Here is a 14,072-nt window from a genome sequence, read left to right on the forward strand (position 1 = left end):
TTATGATGAAGATATCTATACTTAAAAAAGTTTTGGTCAGAGTCAGTGATCTGGGGTAAAGGGCTGAAGTGGTGTGATGGCTAGGTTAATATTCCAGTTTCAGTTGATCCTTCCTGAGTCAAGCTGAATTGAAAGGGAAATGTTGGGAAGCACACTGTGAGCTATACTGACTACCAACTTCAAAGGTATTGACATAAAAGGAGCAGGACATGAAAAGAGGAGAACTGTCAGTGAACAAGCAGCAGCAAGAAAAACCCAACAGGCATCTCAAGGGAACACATAGACAGTTTGAGCATTACTTTCTCGATCATCATTTTTCCCTAGTGGAACTAGTATCATCTTTGTTGACTATCTGTGAGGTAATTCCAGTAAACATTAACATTTTAAAGGCCAAAACTTTGTATTTTTTCAGAAATCCTCCTCCTACTTTGCTACATCCTGAAAAATGGTGCAGAGGATTCAATCATTTCATTTCACAGTGAGTTTTATTTTCTTTTAAAAACAGTTTATTCAGCAAGGTATGATGTGTGTCAATCTGAAAACAGAATTTGTTTATAGAGTTGTTGCTTTTGTAGGTTTTTAACTTCAGTTTTCTTTTCATAGACTCTAGACCATGCTTCACTTTTTGAAAGCTATATAGCACAGTTTGATCTTCTCTTGTAATTTGCTTCACAGCTTCTCTGAACTCCTTAGTTGATTTGCTTCTTGACTTTGAACCTGGGACAGATTTATAAATATACCTGATTTCCTTGATAGTTTTGCAGTGAAATTTTGCATCAAGGAGAAAAAAGGGTTAGCTGGTTAATTTAAAATAATAATTTGAAAGACAAGAAAGAAAATAGTTGCCATTTTTCCACTTTACTAATATTCAGTAGGTTGTGTACCCAATGTATGTAACTGAGTACCAGTTGTACCAAAAGTGTAATACATTACCTAGATGGTACCAACTTTCTGGATGCGGCTAGCGCTGAACTAAAATATGCTTTTGCTTTATTTTTTCTTTTTACAGTGAAACTAAGAAATCACAATTTTGTAGTTGCTAGCATTATATTCAAAAATCTTACAGTAACTTTCTTGAGTGATTTTTAGTGTACTTCAGGATTTCATTGTGATCTATTACAGCCTAAACTGTGTGTATGTGTAACATGGGGAATAATATTATCAAACCCTTGGGAAGTTTACACTGATCAAATAACCAAATACTTTGAACACCACTCCTCAGTATTAACTTTTTAAGATCGGTTTGAAAATACGCATCTGCATTTTTAACTATTCTGCTCGTTAATTCATCTAGTTACTTGTGGAGGAGTACAATATTCCTACCTGATACCTTTTTCAGTCAGTTGTGTAGTAGTGTCTTCCCATTTTAGGAGAAGTTAAAAATAGAAAGACTAATGCAAATTTTATTAATAATGCATGAAAACTATTGTTATTTACTATGCTGATCTTTAATCAGGCAGGAAGGTGAGGTACACTGTAATGGTTGGCCTACAGAGGAAGGCCATTACTATCATTACTGCAATGTAACTCAGAATCTCTTCCAGTGTAGGTAGTAGAAGTGCATTCCTCTAGAGCAGATTGACCCAAGTTCTGTTTCTCCGTAGTGCATGTCCTTGTTTACACAGCAGTGCACATTGTGATCTATGGCAAAATCAGTGTAATTACAAAAGTCACTGGCTGGTGGATGAATTCCATTCTATTATAGAGAAACATTGTTTTTACAGTATTTATGGACTGTAGCCTGTATTCTGGGCCACTCTAGCACTGGTGAGTTATATTCCACTTGTGCTTTAGAGAGTCAGTGCACCTAGTAAGTAAGATTACATTCATTTTCGGAGAAACATTGTGCATTAACCTTCAGCATTGTTATACAGGTTTTTCTTTCTTGGTATCTTCCTTTTTATAAGTCCCTGCTGAGCTTGAGAAGAATACAAAAAACTAAGTTTAGCATTTCTTAACATTTGTTTCGTCCTTTAGTTCAGCATGCACTGTTCATAAAAGAAGTCAGACGTTAGTACTTTATGGCTATACTTGTTTTTAATCTTGTCCTTTGGGGTTTTGATATCTTCAATTTGTGTATTTTTAATCACATTGATTTTTAATTACTTTTGCTTAATTACTTCCTCTCATCAGCAACATCTGCAGGTTCTCAAATCTTGCTTTTCATTTTCACAGTAATACACACAATTAAGTAAGGAAGTATGCTCATGCAGTCTCTTAACATGGAGAAATGCAACAATTGTAATAAATATGCTGTGTTTATAGCTACCTTTAAGAGAACACTGAAATGGAATTCTTTGTGACATTGCTTCATTCTTGGGCATGTGTTAGTAAAATTGTTATGATGCGGAGGTTACAAGATGTTTTTATGGAGGCTTGGATTTATGTTAGTGGATTTCCTAGAAAAAATTAAATAATGAAACATTGGATCATACAACTGCAAACCTTTTAGCCATTACTGATAATTGGCTCGTTTATATGCGTTAGTTATGCATTTGATGCCCACCTTGTGACAGCTTATTTATGATAAATTAAAAGCAGTGATTGTATAAATTCCATACTGCCTTTTGTCCATATGTTAGGACCTTGCCTGATGTTTCTGTCACCCTTGTGATGAGTGGTTTGCTTTCAAATAATTTCGTTATCTACCTCCTTCCTGATAGCTAACATCATTTGCATAACAAGCTTATCTGGTTCAAGTTGTGGGCCAGACCCCTGTACTGACAAAAACCGAGCATGCAGCTTTGGCTCAGCATACTTTTGCCTTAAGTTCTGTTTATACAATAATTTTATTTATGCCAAGATTGCCAAACCTGGTCATTGTAGCTTTTTTCACCCCACATTCTCATCCCTTGAAATGCCACTGTCTCAAGAGGCATTTTTGTTATAAGTGTTTTCTCACATATTAGAGTGATTTACAACATGCCTGAGCTCGAAGTTTCCATGCACTTTTGTAAGTAACTCTTTAAACTGTTAAAATAGTAATCATATATTTTTCAGAAATGAAGTCTGTATTTTTAACTATGATTCTGTTGCCCCAAAAGATAAGATTTTGCAGCAGCATTTTGAAGTCAGCTGCATTATTTACAAAATCTGAATGGAGAGAGGGTCAAGATAGCTCTTAGCTTGGTGAATTTATGGTTCTATTCCCAGCATTGTTGACCTTGGCTTGAGATGAAGACTGTAACATGTTGTCCTCATAAGGATTTTTACAATGATATAGCTAATCTGAGTAAGATATTTTGTTTTAAAAAAAATACAGACAAGACACAATTTCAGCCAAGCCATCTCTGGCAGCAGCCTCATTTTGTATTTGGTATCTACTGAGATACACACAGCACATACATATTTGTAAAAGGTCAGTAAAATTCCATGTATGTCTTTTTATCTGTACTACTGTAATTGTCCATGAAGAACTTGGCTGCTCTGCTGATAATATGATAAATAATTCATTATCTGTTTATTTTATCTACATTACTAATAAGGTTTACCATTCCTATAAGGCCATGTAAATAACCACATCAGTTGTTGGAGGATTGGCTCCTAAAATAATATACTTTTACCTGTGTTTATTTCTATGTTGAAATAAAATACCGGTTTTGAAGAGTTCACTCTATTCATTGCCTCTCAATGTTTATGAAGCCTTTTTTTTTTGATGGCTACAGCATAGATGACATTGCTTTCTTAAGATAACAATTTGTGTCCACCATCATTTTAGACATACAGTGCTTCAGAATTCGTTCATAAAATAATACAGGCTATATGTTAAAATGAATAAAAAAACCCTTATTCATTAGAATTATCTCACATGCCACAAATAATTTTCTTGGCAGTTTAAACCTTGACTGATCTCTAGGGGTAGATAGAAGAGTTAATATGTTCTTGGAGCAGAAGGATACAATAACCTTTATTTACATTACATCACAAAATGGTAATTTTAATTAAAATGAGCAATAGTATCTCTAGGGACAGACATTCTCCTTTTAAATTTATTTAACCAATGATTAGCTATTATGGTTCTTTGAATTAATTAGTCATTCTTAAGCTGGAGGGGATTAAAGAATTAGGAAATTCAGGAAGTACTAAAGTCAAAATGTGAAGTTACAGGATATATGGTCATATTTATCATCAGAATGTAAGTTTCATTTTAGCAATGTCACTGCAAATACAATACAAATATAATTTTTAGTCTTTATAAACTCAATTTTTTGTACTCAGTTTAAACACAGCCTCGCAAGCTGAATTTGATATTGATGAGTCTACATTCAGAGTTATTCAATTAATAGATCATCTAGATTATATAGGTTTTAAGTGCTTCATTTAGATTTAACTTCTCTGAATGCAGATCAAATTTTTTCACAGTCTAAGCAATTGTTTAATGACATTATATAAAGAATATTTTACTGTTTCTGTCACTGAGAACATAATATGTGTTTGACATAACTCATTAATTTCACAGTGTCTAAGAAGACAAAGAGGTTTGCAAATGTCAGAAAGATACAGATTGTGATGTGTAAGGTTACCACTAAATCTGTAAGTTTTTGCATTTTGTTCATTGATGTAGACTCTGAGAATCTGTCTACAGATGAACTTCAAATACTAAATTGTAGTACCTGACAAAGGATCTCCACCACTTTTGAGTATTGCATAAAATGATTTTATACAGGTGAATGGGCATATATAATGGATACAATTATCTTCAGCTTTCTAATGAGCAGTTGTAGTAAAAACCAGCAATTTTAGGTAGAGGTAACTCCCATGCAGGTTTGAAGCCCGTGGTAGATTTTACAAATGGCATAGTATCAAGATCGGTAAAGTATACTTTTGAGTTCCTTACCATTAGTGATAAGCACTCATTCTTCCCTTGGTTTGTGGGTTTATTGGCTTGCTATTCTCAGTTGTAAACACTAACAGTAGTAAGTATAGTGTAGTGAGAAAGATGTGTAGCCATGGTGAAGTGACAAGTCTATCTGGGAAGCATTAGCAATTCTAGGAATAGTATGCTGCATAGAAGATTATAGTATCAGAGAGAGCATGTGAAGTAATTCATGAGACAAAGTTTCCTTACTTCCTTCTTAAAGCTCCTATTGTCATTAAGTGCCAGTATTTCAGTTTCTCAAGTAGTCTCTGCCTATTGCTTTTTCACTGAGATGCTTTTTAAGCTTAACTTGAAACTTAGATGCTTCTGGAGTTCTAACGTTACTACCATTTATTGGAAGGAAAGCCTTTTGTAATAGCTAATGTTTGCCATCTTTCTGCTTTATTTTAAAGGAAATGTAAAGGCGGGATGTTACCATGTGTTACTACATGGTTTTCACTTCTGTAATATTTGGTACAAGTAAAGACTGAGCATGGTAGAAGACTGAGTACAGTAAGACAGAAGTGGTAGACATGAACACTAAGATGCAGGGTGGGAAGGAAGGAAGATGGCAGGAGTGAAGAGAATTGAAATATGTCTGTGCTGATCTTGTAATAGTTTGTTTTTTAGGGGTGGACTTATTCATTCCGGTTAAATTATTCTAGTTCTCAAAGAAAGGATGAATTCTAGATGATCCAGGTTTGTTTGGAATGCATTTTTGATGGTATGAAAGGCAGAAGTAAGGAAATAGGAAAGCAGTAAAAATTGGAGTTGCAAAAAATGTAAAATAATAATCCACCATTTCTGCCTGATAATAGTACCTTTGCATTAGACTGATGAAGCAACAGTAGCATAGTAATGCCTTATTCCTGTCAGTAGATTTTTAAGTCATCTGTACTTACAGAATAGAGACAAGAGTTCAATTCCTTCTTTTACAGTTGAAGAAACTGAGATGAAGGACATCTTGCTAAAAGTCACTCAATAGCAGAGCTGGGAATGAAGCAGTCCGGCATACTTTTAGATTAAGGGAAGCTCCAGGAAGTACAGATGCGCCTGCATTTCTCTTGTGGGCCATGGGGTACAGGTCAGGTCTGGCACGCAGTAATGGGAAGAATGTTGTTACTGCTTATGGACTCCCAACTAGTAGAACTAACCTGATCTCATCTGTCCAGGTGTTTCTGAATTAGTTCAGATGAAGACATCATAGTGTGGCTGGATTTGGGGTTTCACAGCAGAGGGCATCAGACAGTCAGCTTAAGGGTGTATAAGTGAGAAACTTTTCCTGGCTGCTCTGTGATTATGGCATAGCGGATCTACAATTGCCTTTTTAGTGGCTGTCCTTATTTACTGGAACATAGGAAAGAATGCAGTAAACATCAAAGGACAGAAGAATATCTCTGCCCTTAGCTGTCTTTCCAGCTATGACATAAGCTGTAAAAGAAATAAACTGTCAGTATCAGACTATGCTTTCCTTATCTCCTACCTTCTCTATGCTCCAACTGCCTCAATCAGCTGCATGCTGTAGTGTCAAAGGGGGATGCATACCTAGGTGAGAAAGTTTGGTACAAATGCAAAATATACTGTTTCTAATAAAAAGCTTCAGTTGTAAAAGGTTCTGAAGGCTCTTTATGTTCCTGGGTCTTCAAGGACAGGCCAACGAAATAGAGCAGCCCCATTCCTGATAAAAGGCTAGAAACCCCCTAATTTCATCATACAACAAATAAATGTATTTGATGGTTTTGGAATGCTCCCTAGAATTGTTCTGACTGAATTTCTGTTGTCTTTGGTAAAATTCTATGGGTTTCAACATGAGCAAAGTTTGACCCACTCTAGGAGCTGCAAGAGGTGTCACTCCATAGTTTCTGTTGTTTGCTCTCTAAACCATGTATATGAGCCAGAATAAATTGTTGTGTCTACTCAGACCAAAGGAGGCTGGGAAACTTGTTATAATTTTTTAAGTTTTAGAAGAGGTAAAGCTATTTACTACACCTAATTCTACAATTTCAGTGTGAGTGAACCTTAGATGTGTGCACTGAATTACACTATATGGTGCTTGATGTTAAAAATTAAACTGAAAGAAGATTTATTAAGAAAACAGGTGCTAGAGCATTTATCTCCTTGTTAGGGAAGATTAGTAATTTACAGCATTTGCTACCAAAAGGCAGATCAATAAAGATATAAATGTGTTCTGACCATCAGAATTTATATTATACATGTGATGATTGAGTACTTTGTCATAAATTCAGTCTTTCATCCTTATATCTGATTGTAGCAGAAGGAAGAGTAAAATCCTTATTTATCATGGGGTGTTGGTTCAAGACAGAAGACCTATTAGACCTATATGCATACCCTTAGTGCTCAGCATTTGCTTTTTACAAAGGGGCAACTATATATAGTTCTGAATATAAAGTTTTTTGTATCCTGTATGTCCTGTTGAATTAGGACAGAAAACAGAAATGCTGTTGGCAAAGCTGTCACAGTTTTTTAGATCATTTTTTGCAAACGAGTGACCTGCAGCAATGGGGGTTGGGCAGGCCTGGGAATGGGAAGCAGGGAGGCTTCAGGGAACATCCCTGCATCATTATTACAAACATAATTCATGAAATGTCTTTTCTTCTTCACCTCTCTACTGCATGTGACTGACCAGTGCCTACCACAGCTACGTGTGGTACAGAGGTAGGAGAAACAGTCAGAGTGACGGATAGGAACAGAATGTTTTAACCAGTTAAAAACAATCTGAGATTGTTATTTTTCCTCCCTTGACTGGAAAGTTTCTAACCTAATGTACCTGGCCTAGATGATCTTGCTTGTTGTTGTCTGTTCTTCCATTTCTCTAAACAGGGGCGTCAGCCCAGTTGGGGTCATGCTCTTGATTTCCTTAATCTTCCACCGTGAAACAAGCTTCTGATGGAAGTAGCCAGGAAAGTATGGGGAAGAAAAAAATAAAAATCTCAGAACCTGGAGACCTCCTTCTCCCTGCTTAGAGAGAGGATCAAGAGAATATAACCTTACTCTTTCTCCTCTCCTTCTGGGAAATCTCCATTCTAGATCTCCAGCTGAGCCATCTCTACCTTTGGGGGCAACCTGGTAACTGTTTTTTCTGGGATTGGGAGGAGAGGATCTTGGCACCTCAGGATGACCTGAACTCCTGTTCAAGATCCTGGACAGCTCTTCTATCCCAATAAGAGAGTCCTGGAAAGATTCCTCACTGCTAGGCAGCAGGTACTTGTGCAAGCAGTGAAGTATTTGGAGGGCAGGGGAGAGCGGTGTAGAGCTGTGCAAGGAGCAGATGATCGGAAGAGTACCCTGATGGGCCAGGGAGTGGCAGAGAGATAGGGACCAGAGAAGTGGCAATGAGGGCTTTATCTATCCATTTGTTGAAGAGATCGGAGACTTTATAACTCTCTCACCCAGAGGCTGTGGTGTCAATTCTCCACCTCTAATACAGAGTCTGACACACAGTCACAATTTCTTCCAAATTATAACCTATGCATCTTCTGTGCATGTACATGATAAACAGTGACTAGATGTCTGGTTGGATATTAGGTTTATGAGACAAAGTAAGTTCTAGCAATCCAATGCCAGCAGATGAGAAATCATCAGAAAATGTAGCATTCACAAAATGTAATAATTGAAGAAAACAAAATATTGGAGATAAATCATAATGTAACTAAGCTATAAGGGTTGGAGCTGCTTGGTTTCTTTATTTTTAAAAATACTTGTGGCCAAATAGATCATAATAGATCTGATGAAAGAGAATTTCTGAAAGAAGTAACTGCTGCTGCTCTACTTAGGTTTGGCTGCAATAGTGAATGACATTAGTAATTGTTTTCTGTTTCTGAACACACAGGAGACTTAGACCACCATTGCAGTTCTTATGAAATGTATTTCTTTCCATTTATTCATTAGTAAATATTAACTCATGAATGCTGATAAATATCTATCCTTCTCAGTCATCTGATTTGCTACTTGCGAAATGGCAGTTTACATTTTTGAGACGTAGCAATTCCAACAATGTTATCGTACAAGTGCAAGCAGTCAGTGAACATTTAGAGGCCATCTCAGACGAGCCTGTGTGTATGGGAGCCTGCTCTTATCCACTGCTAATAAATGCTTCATCTTTGCCTGTAATTGTGGCAGAATGGAAATGGTACTTAGGAGCCTGGCTGTGAGATTGCAGCAAATGGCTGCAACCTATGTTTAATGTAGTGACACTAATGAATTCTGAGAATTAATTTTCAGCTAAGAAAGCGTGATGGAAGATACTAGAATTTCAAATTAGGTAATGGATTGACTTTCATCAAAGCAAACATGTACAATGTTTGTTTCCTTTTCAATCTCTACTTACTTAGCCTTCCCATTATTTTAGATCCAAAAAATAGGAGACCAAATATGATCATATTTTCATCATACCTTATATGAAACTCATCTTGCAGTAGATTTGCTAGTCAATTCACTCAATGCAAGGCAGTCTCACCGCTTTTTTTTTTTTTAATATAATTTCCATGGGCCAAATAAATTGGCTTAATTTGCAGGTGCAGCACATTTGTTGGTTTTATGTGTAACTGCAGCATGGTTGATGTTTGACAGTACCTAAGCTAACTGTCCAAATTGGTCTTAAACGAATGCTCAGATGAGCACCTGAAGATATTTTAGTTTTCTCCTTTCCTCAGAAGCAAATCCTTCAGTGGTATGACTTCTTAGTATTGTTTTTTACTCGCACAATGCACACACTGATTTCTGTTGGCTGAATTGAATAAGAATATTTTCTGATAAGTGACATTATAATAGCTGTTTTGTTACTGTACTTTTCCTCTTTTAAAGGTTAATATTACTGGATTTTTGTGTATTACTTCTTGATTTCTTTTTTTCTGGCTTTTACATGGAATACATCTCCTGACTGAATGTACTGGCAACTTTGGACTCAGGCACCCATATGATTAACTTTTTCACACATTATAGTTCTATTTCAGGGTGCAGGTCAGTAGAAAACACTGTGATACTGCTCACCTTCATGCAGGCTTTAGCATTGTAAGAGCTGATATTCTATATTAAATCATTTTTTCTGAAGAACAGTATAGTGTCAATACTGCCTCCACTGTAGGAGATGATATCTTACTGAACACCTTCAGTTACACTGGCAGTCTGTTGCATCATTTTTCACTAGCACACCAGTGGTGGCCCAAGAATTGTTATTTTACAGGTAATGTTGACTAAGAACAACAGCAGCAGCACGCATTCAGTGTGGCACTAACAGCAACACAGTTGAAATGACAGTGTGTAGAGGCAGAGCATGTAAATATACCTCATAGCATTAATAGGTCTTGTCTATATAGAGAGGAATTAGGACAAAGGATTATCCACCATGAGGAGAAACATAAGGACTCTCTTTTCAGTGTCACATGACAGCTCTCCATTCTGCACTCCATCGCAGCAGGCCTAGTGATACACCAAATTGGCACTGAGTATCTGAGTACGAACTGAGCCCACAGTACCTACTATGATTAAGCTACAAGCTGGTTACTAGCACCTGAAAACATAATAAGGAGTAATTTCTACAAGTGACTGTGTCAACCCTTGTGCTGTTTCAGAGCAAAATGAGAGTGTATATGCTATATACACTTCAATTCCCTATGGCTGGCCTAGTCTTTCTGCTGCTGTGTCCTAATGTGCTAGGAACTTGCCATTTAACTTGATGGATTAAACCAACTTCAGTGGAGATGTGCATTCTCCTGTCAGTCTCTTCCCTGAACTGGAGTAGAAGTACTCACACAAAAAGTTACAGATGTGAATTTAGGCAGCTGTCCCTCACCCTTGCATGGCTGTTAGTTACTAGCTCTCTGCTTTGTTGTGGCATCTCATTAATCATCTGAAAGGACACTGTTCTTCCGATATAGGCACAAATTTGGCACAACAGTAGGTGTGCTCTGTCTGAGCTTGGAATAGTCTTTGATCATGGAATCGTGTGGATGCATCTTGTGTCATGAGCTTGGTCATCTTATGAATTCATGAAATTTTACTTGTGTTTCAAGTGAAATCCTAAGTGACCACAGATTGCAAAAATATCCTGCTACCAGAGAATGGAGGCTGAATATAGATGAAACAAAATATAAACTTTGATAGTTGCAAAGCAGAAGAGTAGCATGCATGCAAAGTGAATAGTCAGTGGGGGATTGGCAGGAGTATGGAACAGAAGCAAAGGTGATCCTACAGCAGTCTTGAAGACCGCCTCTCTGACAGAACTTACCTGTGCTCATTAAAACACCTGCCAGACCTAAACAGCTAGTATTTCAGACACATAATAGAGAAACTAAGAACTTTTTTCCCTAGAATGCTTCCTGCTGTCTCTTCTTGTTGAACTTCCTTAATGAATGCAGTATCCTGGACATTTGGATGTTTCACCTAGGGGCCATCTATATGGAAAAATTTCTTTTGCAACTTCTGGATCTTGTCTTTGGAGCTGCGTTGTTCCAGAGCTCAGAGTGGAATTCATATTAATAACTACATACCACCAGGTAAAAGATTTGTATGTTCTTCACACTTTTGGTAAATACAAGATATTCTGCCTGGAACGGTGTAATTTCTTGAAGAGAATCTGTTTAAACTCTAATGTTGTTATTATCTGAAAAGCAACTGCCATGACATTAGGGCCTGTTGCAATAGAACAAGGGGTAATGGTTTTAAACTAAAAGAGGGTAGATTCAGACTAAATATAAGGAAGAAATTTTTACAATGAGGGTGGTGAAACACTGAAACAGGTTGCCCAGACAGGGTTGGATGCCCCAACCCTGGAAACATTTAAGGTCAGGTTGGACAGGACTCTGAGCAACCTGATCCAGTTGAAGATGCCCCTGCTCATTGCAGGGAGGTTGGACTAGATGACCTTTAGAGGTCCCTTCCAATCCAGACTATGATTCTATGGCATAGCTTCACTTGGATTCAATTATATTACTGAAAAATTCTTGTTGTAATCAAATTTAACGAAAAAATTTATATATTAATAATATAGCATAAATACTATAGATTTGTAATTATTGTTAGAATGGTAAAAATCACATGAGCTTTACAACTGAAATCTCCACTTCAGATACTAGCCATCATCCTGTGATTTTGTATACTGCATGTTTTTTTGTTGGTTTGGGGCTTTTTCCTGTGCCTTCCTGATTAATGTTTTCTTTCTTTTCAAATGCTTTTTTCCTTTTTCTCAGGAAACATATAAATTTAACCAGGGTTGGCATAGACAGTATTGACTTTTAAAAACCATGGATCACAAAAAGAAAAGGGGGGGGGGGCGGGGGGGGTGTCAGAACCTGTTGAAGGCCAATGATGGATCTCTTCATGGCGGGGGAAGGACTGGGATTTATAGCCTTGCACTCACAGGGATGGAGATAAAGCATGTTCTGTTACTTTAGTGTTTCTATCAGGAGGCTACAGTTCTAGCCTATAGCAAAATTTACCAACATAGTTATAAAACTGGTAGCACATTTTACAGGCTGTCTTTTCTGGACTAGATGTACCAAGAAGAGGTTGGGAAAATGGTTTTCAGGAACCTAAAGTATTAAAGTTATGTTCAAAGATATTTCAGGATCATTTTAAGACCAGACTTTAGGCTTCAGTAAATTATTTGAGGTGAGGCTAAACTTTAATCATTTGCTAATGTGTTTGGTAGTATTTGAAATAAATTAATGTGTATTTTTTTTTAATGTAGTTTAAATTTTGCAAATTGTTATTGATACTACTAGAATATAAATTATTCTAAAAGGTATTAAAGTTTCAATGAACTTTTGGCTAAAAGGATAATCTTTATTTGTGATATTTGGCCCTGCTAAGGAAGTACTTCAGGTGTATCACTTAATTACATCTCATACTTGCTGATATTGTGAAGTATGTAATACAAATGCATCTCGTCAAATAATCTCATCTTGGGCTATAATTCGCTGAAATAATAGGTGCTAGAAGGGAGATATATACTGAATTGCAGCATTTCTTTTTCACATCCTTAAATAATGTCAATATTATTTGAGCAAGATAGACAGAATACTTTAATATAAAGAATTAGAGGGTACTTCAAAGCATGATCTAATCCTGTTAGATCATTCTTCTGTTTGGACGATATTATTTCAGTGTTACTGTACAGAAAAGAATCCAACTTTAATGTTGGCTTCCTCAATTTTAAATCTCAGTTTAATAAATTAGCATGATACGTTATTTTATGCCAGTTTAATAGGATAGAATAGGATAACAGAACCTCTTTACTCATTACTAGATTACCTGTTCCTATCACTGTCAGAACTTTGGTACCCTGGCAAGCATTTAATTCTGACTCATTCATTTCTCTTCCAGTCTGAATTATGCAGATTTGCAGAATTTTCTATGATTCGTATGCTAACGCTTATCATTGTAATATAGAAGATGTACCTGAAACATTCGTTTTAAAAACAAAACAAAGCTCTGTATCAAATTGTTCTGACTAGTGTTGTATCACAGGTTTCACTTGTGGTTTTTAATAAGCTATATCCTACAGTTCTTAGTCAAACTCTCATCAGAGAATAGGTAGAAAATTGAAGTGAATAAAGTATTGTCTGTTCATCTTAGGTTATGTTTAATGTATATTAACTGTACAGCACTTAGAAGATACGATGCCACTTTTTCATAGTAAGCTAGTTACAGTTAAAAAGAGAGATTAAATAAGCTCAAATTGATATGGGCCCTTTACTTGTAGGGTGAATTCACTTAGTTAAGTGTTTTATGCCAGATTTATTCTAACGTAGAGAAAGACTTGTTGCATACCGAGGAACTCGAATTTGTGGAAAAAGAAACTATTGTACAATAACAGCCACACAGTAAGCTGACTCAAATCATGCTGTAATGAAATAACATCATTGCCTCAGACCCCTATTTCTCTGTCACAGGTGTCTTATCAAGGATTTTGAAAAGCGTCCTTCAGTCACCCATCTTTTGGAGCATCCGTTTATTAAACAAGTACATGGTAAAGATATGTCTCTGCAAAAACAGCTGGCTGAGCTCATCCAAGAACAACAGCAGCTAGGGTCCATAGCCAAAACAAGGTACTGTACAACATATATACTACAGCCCTCCTTCCCCACATTAATCCTGGAAGCACAAGTTGAAACTTTGAATGCACAGGCATTTACTGTTTCACATGATCGTATTAATGCATTGACTAGCATTATTATTAGCAGTAAGTGCTGCA

General features: G+C 36.5%; 1 protein-coding gene across 1 annotated transcript in view; it reads left to right on the forward strand.

Annotated features, from left to right (window-relative positions):
* The window catches only part of MYO3B (myosin IIIB), a 215,483-nt gene that overhangs the window by 81,596 nt on the left and 119,815 nt on the right, over positions 1 to 14,072 (forward strand). Inside the window, exons 9-10 of the mRNA XM_059820556.1 lie at positions 413 to 478; positions 13,771 to 13,926. Of these exons, the coding sequence (XP_059676539.1) occupies positions 413 to 478; positions 13,771 to 13,926 (222 nt within the window). The remainder of the gene's footprint in view (positions 1 to 412; positions 479 to 13,770; positions 13,927 to 14,072) is intronic.

Source organism: Gavia stellata, chromosome 8 (assembly GCF_030936135.1).
Source record: "Gavia stellata isolate bGavSte3 chromosome 8, bGavSte3.hap2, whole genome shotgun sequence".
NCBI lineage: Eukaryota > Metazoa > Chordata > Aves > Gaviiformes > Gaviidae > Gavia > Gavia stellata.